Source organism: Trichophyton verrucosum (genome assembly GCF_000151505.1).
Source record: "Trichophyton verrucosum HKI 0517 chromosome Unknown contig00179_1.f1.exp, whole genome shotgun sequence".
NCBI lineage: Eukaryota > Fungi > Ascomycota > Eurotiomycetes > Onygenales > Arthrodermataceae > Trichophyton > Trichophyton verrucosum.
In genome coordinates this window covers 6697-23061 of record NW_003315539.1, presented here as the reverse complement: position 1 = coordinate 23061, position 16365 = coordinate 6697, and the positions used below count along the sequence as shown (strand labels likewise).

Below are 16365 nucleotides of genomic sequence, written 5' to 3'. Positions count from 1 at the left end.
AAGTCTCTGGGGGTCCTTCAGAGGTCCACTCGAATTTAACTTGTCGATCTGATCAACTTTCTCACCTCTATTTTTTATTTTTATTTTTTTCCATCTTCTCACTCTCTTTTCTTTTCCGTTTCCCTTTACGGGGGTGTGTATAACTCATATCAAGTCTACAGGCTTCCATCCCCTTTGCTTTTTCTCCCTCCAGACACTTTTTTTTTTTGGCTTCCTTGCAAGCTTAATGCTCTGAGGACCATGAAGGAAGCATGCAATGGCAGACCCGTTCCCAACCCTGCAAATATACTCAGATCAAAAGGTCCGCGATATGGCCAAGGCACAACATCACGGCTCTCTGGTGGCTCGCAGATCATCCCCTGCAGAGTACCTGTTCCGGATGCCAGAGTTTCTAGCTAAGCTGAGGAACCATCACTGGCTGGCTGAAGGGAGAAGATCAATAATCGATAATCGAAACGGGGAAGAGCAAAAATCGATGAGAAATAAGATTCCAATTTGAGCTTTCCCTTCAAGCCCTGTTCGAGCGACAGGTCTGTTGACTTCCCTTCTCGGCCAGTCGGCAATGGACGGGGCATTACTCCGTGCTTGATACCTTGAAGTGCGAGCTCCTCCTTCACGAGCATCAACATGCCAGACCCCTACCTGGAGGGGGGACAACAGATCGAACCAGCAAGTATCGATAAACAAATTATCAACCAATCGCCTGGAATCTCATCGCCCGATGCCCCGAAAGTCCGGGTAAGAAGCTCAGGGAGAGTGTATTATTCGCTCCCCCCCAACCATGTACGAAGCAATACCCTTGTATATTCACAGTAATAGCGAGGGATTCGCTCCGCAGTTGCATGCATAATAACCCAGTCGCGTTACGCCAAAGACGTAGAGGGCCCAGGATAGAGGAGTCTATCGGGAGGGGTTCAGGTGTGGTTGTGGCGCCCCTGAAGGATACTGACACAAGTGTGGTGAGCCCATGGGTAATTTATAGAAGTTACGATGGATCCGACAGCGAGCCACACAGGAGATAAACTGACCTGTCACATTGCGCTGAAGAAAGCCCTGGATGCTGGACTCTTCCCTGTCAATTTGCTGGTGGCAAATCATTGCCTGCCCTTTTGTGGTGCTGGCTGTCGCTGACGTCGGTGTACCCTCACTCCGTTGGGTACATACATACATACACGCCAGCGAAAGACTTGGAGGCCCCATTCAAAGTAAGCTTGGACTAGCTAGCTTGCAAGGCACCGCTGCTGTGGCTGGCGCAGCTTCGGAATGCCCATCCTACGAGGATTGTTTTGGTCTTGGGGGACAAACCCAGAACTCCCGCACGGAGTACGAAGGACAGGTTTACTCCTTTCCTACTCGGGCGTGCTCCCTGCTAGTTTACCGCGGAGTCCTCTGTATGTATGCAAGTACTCCATAGCTTCGCCGTTTCTACGTTTCTTTTTCCGCCCTCTGTTGCATCATTGTGTCTCTCTCGATGCAAGATATAACTCGAGAAAGGCCCCGTCATCCAATTCTATATTTTCTAGCCCCGTCACAACTTGAGACTTGGGTTGCTGTGCCATCCGTCCCTTTTGTGTTTGACCTAATTCACCGGCGATGAAGACTACAATCCCGTCTGATGTTTGGGAAACCAAGCGGTCTCAAATATCAAACCTATACACAGAAGAGGAATGGCCCCTCAAGCAGGTCATGAAGAAGATCCGTACTGAAGACTTCAATCCGACGTAAGTTTGGTTGTTCCCCAGTTAACCAATTTATCCCTGAATCTTCGATCATAATCAAATGGAGAAGCAAATTCACACTTACTCACATTGGGCCCCAATTGTAGTGAGACCCAACTGCGAAGCAGACTCAAGAAATGGGGAGTCACCAAGCCCTCAAGGCAGAGACGGAAGAGGCCTGCAAGCCGCCCTACTGATCGCGGAGGATCATTATTGTCACCAACACAAGCAATGGAACTGCGCAACCACGTCAACGACAACTATCCTCCTCAATTCATTGGATACCCTCCTCCCGCTGGGCAACCAGTTCACCCTGAAGCCTGGGATTCTCGAGTACGCTGGATAATAGCGCCTTCGCATGATCGTGGGCATCAGCTCAAAGTCGCGCCATGCTGTGATGACCGCCGCGCGAGCGCTTCCTCAAATGCTTCTCTGATTGAAGGCCCTTGTCAGTCCCCAATCGGCTATTCTGATCATCATCACCATCATCATCATCATACACACACCATGAATCGCCACTATCCGAATGCAAACCCTACTCATGGCTCTTCCTCTAGCATTGAAAGTTGCTCAGCACTAGCTTTCACTGGGATCAATCCCAACCTTACCACTTCCTCGGGCGACATCACACCCCCAAGCGATGCTGCATCGAGTGGCCTTCCGGCCGGCTGGCAATCACCCGATAGCGCTCATCATGCAGTTCGCACCCCAAGATCTACCCTCCCATCTCCTGCTATCCAGCCCACTAGCCCATGGAGTTATCCTACCCCTGAGATGTGCCAGCGATGCTCACCCACCATCTACCCTCTCGATGATCCCACCGTGGAGCAACAAGTTAACTATGTGAAAGAGTATCTGGACAACGAGGACAGCCTCTCATACCCATCTGTCTTGGACCTTCCTTTGAACGATGGCGAAATTCTAGACTCATACTCAATGAAGCCCTGGAAACGGCCCTCGTCCAGTGGAGAAGGCTCAGTTCGATTTTCAGGTGCAGGAGATTCTTCTCCCTCCCAAGAATGTCAAAACATAGAATCCCAAACTCCAGCACCCTCAGCGGCATGCACCACTGTCGTAACACCGCCTTCTACCTTGGATGTAACCAGCGGGTATCCAAAAATAGAGTCTCCAGGGCCTCTAGACATTTCTGGTATAGGGAACCCACTGACTCTATGGGACTCGCATCCCATCAATCATACCCGCCCGATGCCATGAGCAATGAATATCTGCTTGCGCCCACCATATTATCTTGAAGAGAGGGGGAAAAGTTCTTCTTATCTTTTTCTTTACACTGCATGTTGCTGGATACCCATTTTTGCCTCTCCTTAATAAAAACTGGTTCCTACTGCACTCGCTCTAATTCTAATGATCAGCTTATTATAACCTGTCCCTTGGAAAGATTATTTGCCCAGCTATCGGCTTCAATTCTGGGAAAAGGCGCAATATTTTTCTCTTTTTCCTATCTGATTCGGACATCTACATCGTCCGTCGGGGAGTACGGTGATTTTATCTTCTTTGTCTGTCTCTTTCTCCTACATTTCACCTACATTTTCACTTATTCTAGATGACACACAGGTATGGGAAACGGGTCAAGGCGAACTTATGGAAGGAAATTGAGCGGGGGTATTAATAGGGTTAATGTGTTTGTCTAAATGGGGCGTTATGTCTTACCCCTTTGTTTGTCTATCTGGCCTGTTTGATGTCATTCCTCTCTTTTTAACTATACCTATGCCCTCTATGGTGAATGGTTGCTTGTACGAAATGATATATGTTAGGAGCTGGATACTCCTCAAAAAAAAAAAGGCCACTGTAAGCCATGTGAAATACGTCTTCACCTACTGGTCATGTACGATTTCTGGAGATGATAGCTGAACTGCTTGGATCTAAGACCTCGCTTCATCCTCGTTTTTCAAGGCTAGAACGTTGGTATTGAACTCATGTTCACGGAGGTACCTATTGCCATATTAAGCTATGGATATGACACTCTTCTCTTTAGTAAACTTGCATCCTGTGGCTTTCCACGTCTAAATATCTGGGCACCCCTTGAGTCAATTCCAGATGCCAATTGAAAATCACAGGTATGCCTATGTGGAATAGGCTCCCGGTGCGTCTATTATCTCCTTGTTCCACACCTATTCCCCATCTGCATTGCCCAGCCCAGGCTCTACATGCAACGGAGATCAAATACAGGCTTCTCTGTCCGACACGGCGCTGGCCGAAGTCGGAGAGCTGGTCATGCTGCCTTAGGCGTCAGGGTCTCCCCTATCAGCTTCAGTCTTACAGCATCATGCTGTGCTGGGTACGCTCATCTCCTTGTAGTCAATAATATCACTTCCCTGACAGGCTCCTATGTTGGTCGTCGTCTAACAACAGCCGGTCTGCCGAGAAGCAGAAAGCCGTGGACCTCGGCACAACCCGAAGCTTGGGCTGGATAACGAGTTGGTTAACAACCCCAGGTTTCAATAATAACCCTCCGCTACAACCTCGTCTCCTTGGTTAATACGCGATATTTAATTACCAATTCACGGGAGACATTCCAAAGATAATAGCTATATCGCAGGGTCGGCATAAAACGTACAATAAGCTTCAGTCAGGATGCGCGCGATTCAAGTTCAGGAATACGTCAAGGTATGAGCCGAGTACATCCAGGATGACAGGACTTGCTCAGCTTGCTAACCGCCACAAACAACACAACAGGGTCCGCTGGACCTGGTAGTGTCGACTCTTCCCACGCCGTCCCCAAGCGCGGACAAGTACCTAATCAGAATACATGCGGCAGGAACCAATTTCTTCGACCTGCTTCAGATACAAGGCAAATACCAACATCAACCACCACTTCCGTGGATTTCGGGTACCGAATTCGCTGGTGTTGTCCTCAGCGCCCCCACAGCCAGCAAGAATCCTCGATTTGCCGTTGGGGATCGAGTGTTTGGTGCCACTCAGGGGGCATATGCCACCCATATCCTCGCTGGCGAAACTTCGCTATTCCCGCTACCACAAGGTTGGAGCTTTGAAGATGCCGCAGGGCTATTTGTTACCGCTCCTACCTCGTACGGTGGACTAGTCCACAGGGCCAAAGTACAAAAAGGGGATTGGGTCCTTGTCCATGCCGCGGCCGGCGGTGTAGGACTCGCCGCGGTTCAAGTCGCCAAGGCTAAAGGAGCTACGGTAATTGCCACGGCAGGTACTGAGAGAAAGAGACAAATAGCACAGGGCTTTGGAGCCGATTATACGATTGACTACAGAGACCCAAATTGGCCCGATGCAGTAAAGAAACTATGTGCGGAGAACAGGAGCGGAAACGGCAAGGCTGGTGTGGATATTGTGTACGATCCAGTCGGTATGATTGAGCAGAGCCTGAAATGCGTCGCATGGAATGCTCGACTCCTGGTCATCGGGTTTGCAGCCGGAAAGATCGAGAAGGTTGCTCTCAATAGGGTGTTATTGAAAAATGTGAGCATCGTGGGCTTGCATTGGGGTCAGTATGCCACCTTTGAGAAGGAGACGGTGCAATCCGTGTGGAACGGGATATTTGACCTAATCAAAGAAGGCAAGTTCAAGGGCACTAGCTTCACCGATGAGAGGTTTGTTGGCTTAGAGTCTGTTCCCAAGGCACTGCGGGCGCTTGGGGGGCGACAAACTTGGGGTAAGGTCGTTGTACAGATTCCCGAGGGTGAGGGTGCGAGCCAACCTAGTAAACTCTGAACTAGTTGGCAGGTGATATAGACATGTACTCCATACACAACGCATCTAGATAGTTTGGGCAGACATAAATCATATATACAGATATGTAGGTGCGCAAGGAGTCATGCTCTCTGTGGAAAATCTCCCGACTGGGAACAGAGAACAGCATGAACTATGAAGGCCCTGTTTGTAAACTTGATATTGCAATCTGAGAATTGTCGCGAAAAGACAAGCAAAGTGTCTCTCTCAAACCATCTCGGGAGACCCAACTCCAGCCATGCACTGACACAAGACGTGAGCAGATGCGGGCCGTCTTCGTAACGAAAGTCCGTGGATCTCCCAATACCGGGTGGACAGTTGGGCTTGAGGATTGCGGTGAGAAGAGTCTGTATTTGATAGGTCGTTTACGAAGAATCGAGACTGAGGAGAGGGACAGCAGCGCCTAATCGAAGCATATCCGTACGGATTGTCAAATATGCGGGGCGTTAGGTTGGGTCCTAGTGAGTTAGCATCATCATCGGCCGGAGTCCCAAGCAGGCTGTGCCAGCGCAAACGTGTCTGTTCGCTGGCGTTTTTCTCCTTCGTCGGTCGTCGTTTTCGCTTGAGGTCAAAAAAAGTTTTTTTTTTTTTAGTTTTTAGCCTTTTAAGCCGCCAAGCGCTTATATAATCATAACTGTATTAGTCATATCCTGGCCGAAAAGGGAAGCGGACATGACAAACCAATATCGACCTGCAGTACTCCGTACGGAGTAGCATATAATATCTTGAGCAGCGCTGGCAGGAGACGGGCTAGCTCGGCGCCTGGCTGGTGATACACCGGGATACACGCGTGATGAGGTGGTATGGACGAGGGTGTTGTTTGCCTCTCCGCGTCAGAGCGGGTCGTTTAGTCATCATGACCATCTCCTTGTTAAGGGATTGTTGCAAAGCCCCCTTATGAACGACCTTGTTTCACGGCTACCAGAAGGCCCTTGGGGCAGACCAGCAGAGGCACGACCATCGTCGACAGAGCCTCACTGAGGCCATGTGTTTATTGGTGCAGGATAACCTTGCTGGATAAACGAGTGCACCAGGCCAGGGCTCAGCTTTTTAACTAGTTAGTTAAACTAAACGCCGCGGGATCGTGGCGATGCCATGTAGTCAGTTAATTAGCTAACTGGCTAACAAGAAATGAGCCAAGGCCATGGAAGAAACCCGGTCCATGAGAGTTAAGATGAAGTCAACGGCAAGGTAGAGTTAGAGGAGGCAGTGCTTATTCTAGGATTATATAACTGAGAACGTAGTGACCTCCTTACTTTACTTCTTGCTCTACACAAGTTTCACACACACACACACGCACACACCAACTGGTCAAGCATCAAGAGGCGTCTTTTATCTATTCCATTTAGTTTATTCTTCTCCTCCTGGCCGCCTAGATTGAGTGCGTTTGCTGCCCAAATGAAGTTCTCCGTGGGCTTTGCGCTGTCTTTGCTGCTGGTATCTTCCAATGTAGCGTCGCGAAGTATCCTCCAAACCACAGATCTTGCGACTGTCAGGGAACTGGAGCATCCTTCTGTTGTTGAGGGTCCTAAACACGCTGTATATTTAGAGAAGCGTAAGGGCGGAGGCGGAGGCCGCGGCGGCGGAGGTGGTGGGCGGAGCGGAGGTGGGCGTTCTGGCGGCTCTGGAAGCGGAGGACGCCCGCGCCCCGGCGGAGGTAGTGCATATCCCCCAAGGCCAGCGTAAGCACCCTCATGTTACTCACTTGGTCACCCAGAGAGTGGAACAGCGAGCTAACTGACACACCTGTTTAGCAACGCTGGTGGGACTTCTCCCGTTGGATCAGGAACTCCTCGCAGCTTCGGCGGATTTTACGGCGGCGGAGCCAGAGTGCCATTCAAGGCTGGCGGTAGATCACCCCTGGGACGCAGCCCGTCTTTTCTCCCTCTAGCTGCGCTCGCATTTTTCCCTGGGCTTTGGCTCTTTGGTGTCTACGCTTACTACCATTCGGAGCCTTATATATGGTACAACAGAACCTCCATGAGGGACCAAATGTTACCAGTTACCTGTCTATGCCAGCAATACTCCGTCTGTGGGTGCGAAGACAATAATAACAACACTTATATCGACACCCTCCTGGATAAATCCGACCCAAACAACATCACCAGTGCCTCGCCAATCGTTAGAGTTGCAGAGGCCAACGGTACAACATCTATTTTCATCAACGGTACCTTGGAGAATGGAACCACTGCACCGGATGACAATCCTCAAACAGAGTCCATGGCACCTCCAAGGATGCTTAGAATCAGTGGCTATTGGCCCATGGCTTTTATGGTCTTTTCCGCTGTCCTTCTACTATAGACGAAGCATCAGGATACACCATGGCATGTTTCCCCTCGCCAGAGTTCTAGAGGGTATGACAATCGCCTGTGCCTTTGCACTTTGCTTTCTTTTTCCTACTGGTGTTTGGATTTGATACCCCGTCACTTTCTTTTACATATATTAGGGAGCTTGTTGCTAGTGTTACCTCTCAAGCTGTTCATGGTTTTTATGCCGCCTATCTAATGTCACGCTGTACATATATGTATCTACATACTTATGAAATAAATAACTACATTCACTGACTTAAAAGGTCAGATATATATAGCTTCAACTAGCCAGGTCTTGGTGTGGGTTCACTTTCTTCAATTTGGGATCAATCATTTGCCACTTTGCTAATCGTTTGGTTGATAATAGTACATATAAAAAATAATTATAGGATATTGGTGAGTGAAGATCCTAAACAAGATAAAGTGCTAAGCATCATACAAGAATCAAGAATCTTTGAAAGTGGCCTCATATCTCTTTCCCCTGAAAGCCCATACTCCCCAGTTGCCACAGGACACATCATGAGGATCTAGGTCATTCAGGTCCCATCTCAAGCTTCGGAATCTGTTCTCCCCTTGCTCAAGGAGAATGTCTGCTTCCCCGCCGCATTTTTCTTTTACCCAGTTCAGATCTCTCTCCATGTCACTCTGGGTGTAGCCCGTGCATATAATAGGAACTTTGGTCTCTAATAGGCATGGAAGAGTCTCCTCCCACTCGTGGGAACTGGCCGGATGTCCCAAACCAGGATGGAAGAGCATGAAACAGTCGAAATATGGGTCATAGGGTGCAAACATGTTAGCCTTGTGCATGGTATGGAAGTAATCGACATAGGTAGTAATTTTCATCTGAGGGCCGAGGCGGTCTTCAACAATTCCGCCGAAAGGATTGCTTGCAGTTCGTTCTGGGAGCGGGAACTCATCATCGCGGTTTGCCATGCTCTCAGGTCCAGTGAAGATCAGATTGATAGTGGCACGAGGAAAGAGGTGTGAAATCTGCATCCAGACTTCCCGCGGTAACGAAGACTCTGCACGCGCACCGAGTACGAAGATTCGGACTGGAGGAGCTTTCAACCGCAGCCCCTTCATAGTGCTTCCCTCACCTGACCTTGGTGGGTGTAGGGTATAACGTAGAGCTGAATTCTCAAGTTAGAAGAACTCCCGGGGCTTAAAGTACACTTGTAATCAACGAAGGCCGATAACTCACCACTTAAACTCTTCAATCCTTCTGGGGTTAATCTTCCACCCTTTGAAATGTTGTAAGGGCTGAGTTCATGTAGTACACTTGCAATTGTGACCGGGTAGGTAAGCAGCCTAGTAACCTGGCGCATGCTCCTATCGTCGTTGACAGCCTCGAACTCCCTGGTGTACAGGAAAGTATCCCAATTTGTCATGTTTACCACAATCTCATCCGCCTGGTAGCCAGGATAGTCAAATTCCGTGAAGAAACGTCCAGATTGCAAGTCATGGTCATCTTCATTTATCTGTCGAATAGTCTCGCAGACCTGTAAATGTGCCTCAAAGTCATCCATCCAATGTTCTTCGGAGCAGTATATTGGAACACCACAGTCCGGGCACTCATGTTGAGCATGAGCAGGAGGTTGTTTCTGCTCGTTAGGGATGCCTGGCTTTTCAGCTTCGGAGCATACCGGAGAGACTGAGGCGCGGGTTTGCTGATGATCTGGATGCGGGCAGAAGGCATGTTGCTTGATAAATTGCGCTCGTTTTCTTATCTGGGGTGAAGGGGAATTGCTGTATGAATGGAAGAGATTGTCTCGGCGCAGAAGTGGCTGTTTCGGCTCTGATTGTTCGCTAGCAGAGGCTTCCTGGGACAAAGCTAGCGAGGCTGTCCCTCTTGTCTGGCTCCTGCAACCATTCAATCTTAATTGTCCTTGCTGCTGTGGAGAAATATTCTTTCGAGACGGTGTGGAATAAGTTCGATAACTGTGACTGAGGCGGGCGAGCTGCTTCAGCTTTGGTCCTGACGTCACCCCATTTCGGCGAATGCCTAGACCAAGTGCTTGCACGCACCTTCGACAAGCAACTTCGGTTGCCATTGGAAGTGGCGGTGGTATTTGATAAACACTTTGCGATTGTGTAAAATACTTTCCGTTCAATTTACGATATTCAAAGCTTCAGGAACAATGTGTCACGTGATATAACGAACCTCCACCAATTAGATGGCTGCATACTTACCTCACTACTTCGTTGCACGCAGGTCTGATACATTGAACAGTCAATATCACAATCATAATGATAAACCGGTTTAATAAAGGATAATGGCTACAGCAGCTCAACGATTAGGCATTATATAGAATACAAGGGTGGACCTTAGAAAATATCTTCACAAACGCTCCAGTCTCTTGCAGCTCTAGACTTCCAATAGCTGCCGTTATACACCCAGTACTCTTCACCTGTGGTCTCGCAAACACCTTTTGCAAACCACTTAGGTTGATATTCTTCGCCTTTCGATTCTCGGTCTCTCCTCTTTGCTCGCTGTTTTTCCTCGACCCTATGTTTTTCAGTGGCAGCAAAATCGTACTCACCGTCTTCCATGGCACGCTGGTCGGGTCGTAACCTGGTGTCAGTGGGAGGGAGATGAGGTTTTAGATTATCGGGGATAGCATTCAACGTGACGACAAAAGGAGTCAGGTTAAACGGTATGCCAGTGGGCCTGGGATTGCTCTGCCATATCAACATGGCATGAGGAGAGTTCCCGTCTGGGGTGATCTCAGAAGCCGAGAGGGAGGCGTCGCGACTGAGCTTTCGTGCATAGATCTTGTCGTTCCATCTGCCTCCAACACTCCAGTGTGGCACACCATCCTTGTCCAGGACTTTGCCGGATACATGATAGGCGGAAGCCGCCGTCCAGCCTCTAGGTTTGAAGTCAAGGTTGCACACCTCTCCTGTGGTCCAATTTTTTATGACCATAGGACCATAATTGTCAACAGTGGGATTTCCTGTAATTATACCAATGACAGAAGAGGTAACTTTTTTCCAGGTATATAACTCTTCACCCCCGGAGGCGGGCCGCAGTCGCAAAAACCACGTTCCCAGAGGGTTGATGTCGAATGATTTACCGTAGAACTTGGATTTCACAGCAGATTCGCCCTAGAGATAAATAATCAGTATTTCAACATTCAAGAAAAAAGAAGGTAGATAAAATATATAGATGATAATAAGAAGGCTGATACTTACATAGTAATCCCATCTAGGTGACTCGGCGTAGGCCGCACCGATAGGTGGATGATGGCTAACCTGCTCAACGAAGAAGCGATATCCCTTGTCAGGTCGGGCATATTCATAAGTTTCACCTAAGAGAGGATTGAAGGGTTTTGCAACCCGCCCAATAGTCGAGGCATATTCACTGGCAGCAAATGCAGCCACGTAAACCATTCTCTCCAGGGAATCCGGACAGTCAGCAGCAGCATCGATAAGATCAGTGTATTCCATGTCCTCGGCAACGCGCTGGAGAAGAGATGTTGGCTCGTTAAATGATACGGGGAGAGTCATCTTAGTCATATCCTTTCCAATCATAGATTTCAGGATACCCTATAGACGCAAGTGTTAGATTAAAGCTCACAAACTATTTAAGGCTGCTAGAACACTGGTCTTACCCATAGAGAAACCTTCGGACGATCATCAGCCTCCATCTTCAGCCGTTTCCTGATTTCATCCTCATATCCTTTGAATGAAGGTGCAATTTCCAATTCCTTCTTCGCCCGAGCACTAGATTCGTCAAGCTGTATTTTTTCTTCTTTCGTTGGAACGACAACTTCGACGTCACCAGCATCTATGGCATCAAAGAACTCTTCTTCATCGTCTGAATCACTATCAGACAGGTTCATTTCCTCTAGCACGGTCTTCTTACGCGATAATACAGGAGACGGGGCTTCTTCGGTCTGTTCGGGCCGTTTCTCTTCTTTGCTGTCCTGGACCACTTCTACAGTATCCGAGGTCCGCACCTGTGATGAGGGAACAGTTTGGCTTAGCCTTCGGCTTTGTGGCACTGAAACGTTTTCTAAGGCTTCCCTTAGGGCCTTCTTTGTTCGGCGTCGTTTATCTTCACTTTCGCCCATTCTGTTCTGTAGGTCCTCGTGTTCCCGGGCAACTCGAGCCATGCTATCTTCCCACATCTTTCTGGCGTCCGCCTCTCGGTCCAAACGGTATTGCCAGTAAGCGTCCCTGTCTCTGCTGATTTTGAGTAAATCGACAATAAGTGAGTTTAGAGTATCAACTGCTCTTCCATAAGTTGTTAAACCCTGGGCAATGGTAGGATCGGACAATGTCACAGATGGATTCTTTGCCTTTTCGGCATTTATAGCCGAGGAAACTCCACGTAGAATATCTAGTTGGAGGCGAACAGACTGTGCCGTGATGCTAAAGGCATCTTTGTCTGAAGCTGGTCGCATTTCACGACTGCTTGTGTAATCAGCATAGTCATCTTCGCCATCACCTTCAGCCGTGTTAGTGGTCACATGGCTAATCACTCTGGCCATGTTGGACTGTGAAGTACTAAGGTCGTTGAACCCGGTGACTGAGCCCTCATCGTCCCCAAAACCATTATCTGTTCCACCTCGAGAGATTTGTAGGCTCAACTTCGATCCGCTAGGAGTAGTGGTGCTACCCAAGGACGCTGCAGGAGGCGCGAGGGTTTTATCATTTAGCTTATTCCCAGCCGTGGGCATGGTGTCCTGGTCTTGCCTCTCGATCTGTTCCATCTTGGCCTGTCGAAGCACCTCAACATCCTTTGTCCGTCGTTTGTCACTTTCCTTTGCTTCATCCTTCGCCCACTGAATGGCATTATTCAGCGCCCAGAACCAACGTTTTGCTTCGACAACGTGATTTGCCTTGAGATGATATTTGACTGAGGACTTCCCCAAGATTTCAAACCTCGTCTTATCCTGGGCGTCCATGTTTAGTTTTGCAATACGCATGTTGATAGCACCACGGCAGGCAGAACCGGCATCATCTGAATATATATACGATTAGCATCCAAGGATCATCACATGATCTCTTTTAAAGAAACGTACCCTGGTGTTTATAGTAGCTGAGGACGCCATCCTCTAGGACAAACCAGCGTAGTTTATAGCCGGTTGTATAATTTGTCCACTTCTTCAAATATCCTTTGATCTCCCTCGCGTCTTTTCCTCCGATGAAAACCTCACCGGATCCCTGGGCGAAGTTGTTCCCCAGGATAGCCTTTTCTTGTATTCCACGCTGAGCCATAACCGCTGCGGGTGACTTCTTCACAAACGAGCGTATCCGGTCATCCTTGGTGATGTCTTGGGGAAGCTTACCCTTTCTATCTCTGCGGAAAGGGTCAGCGCCATGCATGAGAAGAACCTGGATCAATTTTGTGTCCTTCTTTCGTACGGCTTCATGCAGCAGTGTGCCACCAGACAGATAGGTGGTGCGGTCTGTGACAAGCTCAGGAGCATTCATGTCAACCATCCCTTGGACTCGAGGCTCAACAAGGACCCGTTCTAGTTTTTCATAATCCTCCTGGCCGACCAAGGACTGTATTTCTCTGGTTTTGGTGTCAACGAACAAGGACCGAGCGAGTTGGAGATGCTGGAAGATGTCAGGGTTACGAGCAAGATCGAGTGGTGTCTGCCCTTGGAAATTGGTCGCAGCGTCGTTTATGGCAGGCCTTTCCAACAACTCTCGAACTACAGGTAGTCTGCCTAGTTGCGCAGCAAGGTGTAGAGGAGTGTTGCCTTCGCGGTCACGAGCGTTGATTCCTGCATCATCCACGGACGCCAGTACAAATTCAACAACTTGAGGGTCTGCACACTGGATGGCCAAATGTAAAATGCTTGTGCCGAGGGTAGCGCCCTCCTGGCCGCCTGATTCCTGATATTCCTTGACAGCTTTAGTAATGGCATTGGTATCTCCACTCCGCAGGACTTCAAACAGCCTGAATGTCCGCACGCTCTGATCCAAGCTGATACTACTACTTTCAGTCGCATGGCCAGCCTCAGCGGTAGAATGACGCGGCCGAGGCTCTTCCACCTCTTCCTGGACACTGCCCTCTGGAATTTCAGGGCAGTTGCCAATATTTGTGGTGTTATTACCACCGTTGTCTTGCGCTGCCTTGCGCTTTGAAGACCGCAGACTAATCATCGATGCTGAGTGCGAGTGGCGGGATTCTCGAGGTGAGGAAGAAGATGAAGAAACGGGAGAACCATTGTTAGGGGATGTAGCGCCGTCCTCCTTGTTATCGTCGCTTTTTGATTTGTCTCGATGAAGGATGGAGAGTGCAAGAGCGCTCTTTGAGCGTTTGTGTCTGTATGCATGCGCGAGGTGGTCAGCTTAAAAATCAACGAAATCAGATGCCAAAAAAATAAATAAAATTAAAAAATAAAATTAAAAAACAACAACTACCACCATCCCAGGCCCATGAGAGCCTGGACAGCTAATTGGACAGGCAGGAAAGGTAAGGAGATGCAGTAATTGGCAAGCGTCTACAGACGGGCAAGGATACATTTGACGCTGCCGGACAGCAGTGAAAGGGGGATATCAGAAGCGCAGTGGCTTACCCTTCCGTCTTGTCCACCATGGCCCCGACCTGTCCGTGCTGGCAGCCGTTCAAGGTGTGTGTTTGCTAATGTGTCTCTCCAGACGTCGGTTTCTGGATGATTCGAGGATGCTGGACCGGTAGAGCAAGAGGCTGGCGATGGCTTCAGGGTCGAACTCGGTCAGTTGGTGCTGCGTATCATCGGAGGGACGAGGTGAAAGAGAGGCGCGCTGAAGAGTTGGAAGTGGGGGACGCCGGCGTGGCAAGGAGGCAGGGCAGTGTCGAGTATATATAGACGACGCCGAAGCAGTTTCCCGTGGAGCATTCAAGCTATCCTGCGTTTCATCGCTGTCTCCTCGTCGCTGGCTGGCTGGCTGGCTGGCTGTCTGCAGCGTGTATCGTCGTCGTCGTCGTCGTCGTCCCTTAAGTTAGTTAGGGGGCCGCCGGGCGATGTTTTTTTTTTTTTTTCCCTCTGGCCTTGGCAGCGAAACGTTGCATCATCGCAGTTTTAACGCAGCTCGGCGGCGCAGGGAGGGAAGAGAGACATCCATTGGACATGCAGGTGGTCTACAGGTTGACAGGAGGGCCTGCTCTACGCCCTTCGCGGCGACGTCTCCATGCTCGCATCTGACAGGAACAGGCGGCTGCCGTGACGTGGCCGCTGTGGAGGTGCGCGCGCTCTCTCAGGTAACTAAATCAGATTCGCCGGGTATATATGATAAGGCATGGGCTTTCTACTCGTACAGGATATAGATACAGATACAATGTAGACAAAACGAGATAAAGCAAGCAAGCAAGCAATCACGACGAACAGCCGCTCACCAGTAGGATGACGCTCCCCAGCTGTCGGCGCAGGTCCTCCCTCTCCACATCATGCGTATCCTCGACTTCTCCCCAGTTCTCGGTCTGCCATCTGACCTCCAGGCTTGACGCATGCGCAGCCTCTTCAATGCCAAAGGTCCTGCTTGCACCGCTGGGCCTGAGATGGCGGAAGTTCTCGCTCCATTCAATCACCACCCGGGCGCCCACCAGCAGACTCTTAGTAGCTATTCCTGCTCGCTCCACACCCGCAAGGTCATACGGCGAAAGACTCGACAGCCACCCTCGAATAACATCAATTGTCTGCCGTGGCTGAGGTAATGGCATGATGCTGTTGGCGTCGAGGGTAGGCTTGAGCTCCACGCCCGGCCAGACGGTCGACACCAGGGTCGAAATGATGGGCTGGGCTGCCTTGATTTGCTTCTCCCTCAGTGTCTCGCGCTTCTCTTCGCTTCGTCCGACGTAGTCTGGTTCTTTCTCAGGGGCCCAGCTGAGCAGCGTGTCAGTCTCGAGATACCGTAGCATCACGCGAGTTATCTCGTCCCGTATCGTGGTGACTCCTTTTGCATCTTCGGCTGCGATGTCTTCGGCCCGGCCGGTGATAGATGTCATCGGGATAAGATGGTACTTGGTTGCATGCTGCGCTGTCTTGAGTAGATCCCACTCCAGAGCTATAGCATGCGCGAGATGCGGTTTCGAAGAAGGCACGGTTAATATCTTCTTCTCTGGCGTTCGAACCGGCCGGCTGTCCAGGTATATCTGATGGCCTCCTATGTAGAGCAGGTGTCAGCTGCTGTCAAGAATGGCAAAACAACGTGTCAATTGGAGGCCTACCAGCAGCTTCCTTGACGTGTACATCCTTCCAGAATCTCTTCCTCAGCGGACTTGCCGTTGACCCTGGCGGCTTTGGCGGAGGCCCAGAGACATTCACCGGGTGCGCAACGGCAGCTTTCGTGGTGGACGAGTGGACGAGCCGGGCATGTCGATGCGGTCCTTGCTGCACTTGCAGGCCCCGGCCGAGCTGAAGCGGCCGTAGAGTAGGAATTGCTCGCTGGAAGGCCTTCATCGTAAGATGTCTATAACTTTGTGATATCTATCATCGACCTCCAATGGCTGTGGACGGGAGGTCAAAAAAAAAAAAAAAAAAACTTATACGGCACAACGATTATCCGCATAACTAACGTAGTTCACCAATCAACGAGCACCACCACTAAACGAATATACAACCAAAAATTCGTACTCCTACTATCTACTAACTATAAATAGCTATAAAATAGTAACT

General features: G+C 49.6%; 6 protein-coding genes across 6 annotated transcripts; 3 read left to right on the top strand and 3 right to left on the bottom strand.

Annotated features, from left to right (window-relative positions):
• Positions 1–1593: 1593 nt before the first annotated feature.
• Positions 1594–2933, top strand: TRV_01853 (uncharacterized protein; the record flags this gene model as incomplete). Its single annotated transcript, XM_003023945.1, has 2 exons — positions 1594–1721; positions 1826–2933. The coding sequence occupies 2 exons, from the start codon at positions 1594–1596 to the stop codon at positions 2931–2933; spliced, it is 1236 nt and encodes a 411-aa protein (XP_003023991.1).
• Positions 2934–4313: 1380 nt separating this feature from the next.
• TRV_01852 (uncharacterized protein) lies at positions 4314–5423 on the top strand (the record flags this gene model as incomplete). The annotated part of the gene is made up of 2 exons (XM_003023944.1): positions 4314–4346; positions 4416–5423. 2 exons carry the CDS (start codon positions 4314–4316, stop codon positions 5421–5423), a joined length of 1041 nt encoding a protein of 346 aa, XP_003023990.1.
• Positions 5424–6839: 1416 nt separating this feature from the next.
• On the top strand, positions 6840–7742 carry TRV_01851 (conserved glycine-rich protein; the record flags this gene model as incomplete). The annotated part of the gene is made up of 2 exons (XM_003023943.1): positions 6840–7123; positions 7196–7742. The coding sequence occupies 2 exons, from the start codon at positions 6840–6842 to the stop codon at positions 7740–7742; spliced, it is 831 nt and encodes a 276-aa protein (XP_003023989.1).
• A 452-nt stretch (positions 7743–8194) lies between these two features.
• On the bottom strand, positions 8195–9801 carry TRV_01850 (uncharacterized protein; the record flags this gene model as incomplete). Its single annotated transcript, XM_003023942.1, has 2 exons — positions 8195–8772; positions 8952–9801. 2 exons carry the CDS (start codon positions 9799–9801, stop codon positions 8195–8197), a joined length of 1428 nt encoding a protein of 475 aa, XP_003023988.1.
• Positions 9802–10075: 274 nt separating this feature from the next.
• TRV_01849 (uncharacterized protein) lies at positions 10076–13870 on the bottom strand (the record flags this gene model as incomplete). The annotated part of the gene is made up of 4 exons (XM_003023941.1): positions 10076–10855; positions 10943–11296; positions 11362–12716; positions 12778–13870. 4 exons carry the CDS (start codon positions 13868–13870, stop codon positions 10076–10078), a joined length of 3582 nt encoding a protein of 1193 aa, XP_003023987.1.
• Positions 13871–15065: 1195 nt separating this feature from the next.
• Positions 15066–16149, bottom strand: TRV_01848 (uncharacterized protein; the record flags this gene model as incomplete). Its single annotated transcript, XM_003023940.1, has 2 exons — positions 15066–15853; positions 15918–16149. 2 exons carry the CDS (start codon positions 16147–16149, stop codon positions 15066–15068), a joined length of 1020 nt encoding a protein of 339 aa, XP_003023986.1.
• Positions 16150–16365: the final 216 nt, after the last annotated feature.